Here is a 203-nt window from a genome sequence, read left to right as displayed (position 1 = left end):
CGGGGCCCCCCAGGTGGCCACCATGACATGCAAGTCATCGGAGGGAGAGGGTTCCCGCAGGGGGCTCTGCTTACAGCGGCCGGGGTCCGGTTCCTCAGCTCCAGGTGGATCCTCTTCTTCATGTCCATGTTTCCCTCTTCCCCCCTCTTCAAACTTAACTTTCCGCGGCGGGGGCGGAGGGGGGAGAGGGGGCCCGGCCTGCG

The 203-nt window shown here is 66.5% G+C and overlaps 1 protein-coding gene across 1 annotated transcript in view; it reads right to left on the bottom strand.

Moving 5' to 3' along the window:
• The window catches only part of ANP32B (acidic (leucine-rich) nuclear phosphoprotein 32 family, member B), a 27,455-nt gene extending 27,258 nt beyond the window's left edge, over positions 1 to 197 (bottom strand). Inside the window, exon 1 of the mRNA XM_005870642.1 lies at positions 75 to 197. Within this exon, the coding sequence (XP_005870704.1) occupies positions 75 to 128 (54 nt within the window). The 5' untranslated portion in view covers positions 129 to 197. The remainder of the gene's footprint in view (positions 1 to 74) is intronic.
• Between the last annotated feature and the right edge of the window lie 6 nt (positions 198 to 203).

This window comes from Myotis brandtii, unplaced genomic scaffold (assembly GCF_000412655.1).
Source record: "Myotis brandtii unplaced genomic scaffold, ASM41265v1 scaffold320, whole genome shotgun sequence".
NCBI lineage: Eukaryota > Metazoa > Chordata > Mammalia > Chiroptera > Vespertilionidae > Myotis > Myotis brandtii.
The sequence above is the reverse complement of the archived record's forward strand: the minus strand, read 5'-3'. Positions and strand labels throughout refer to the sequence as shown.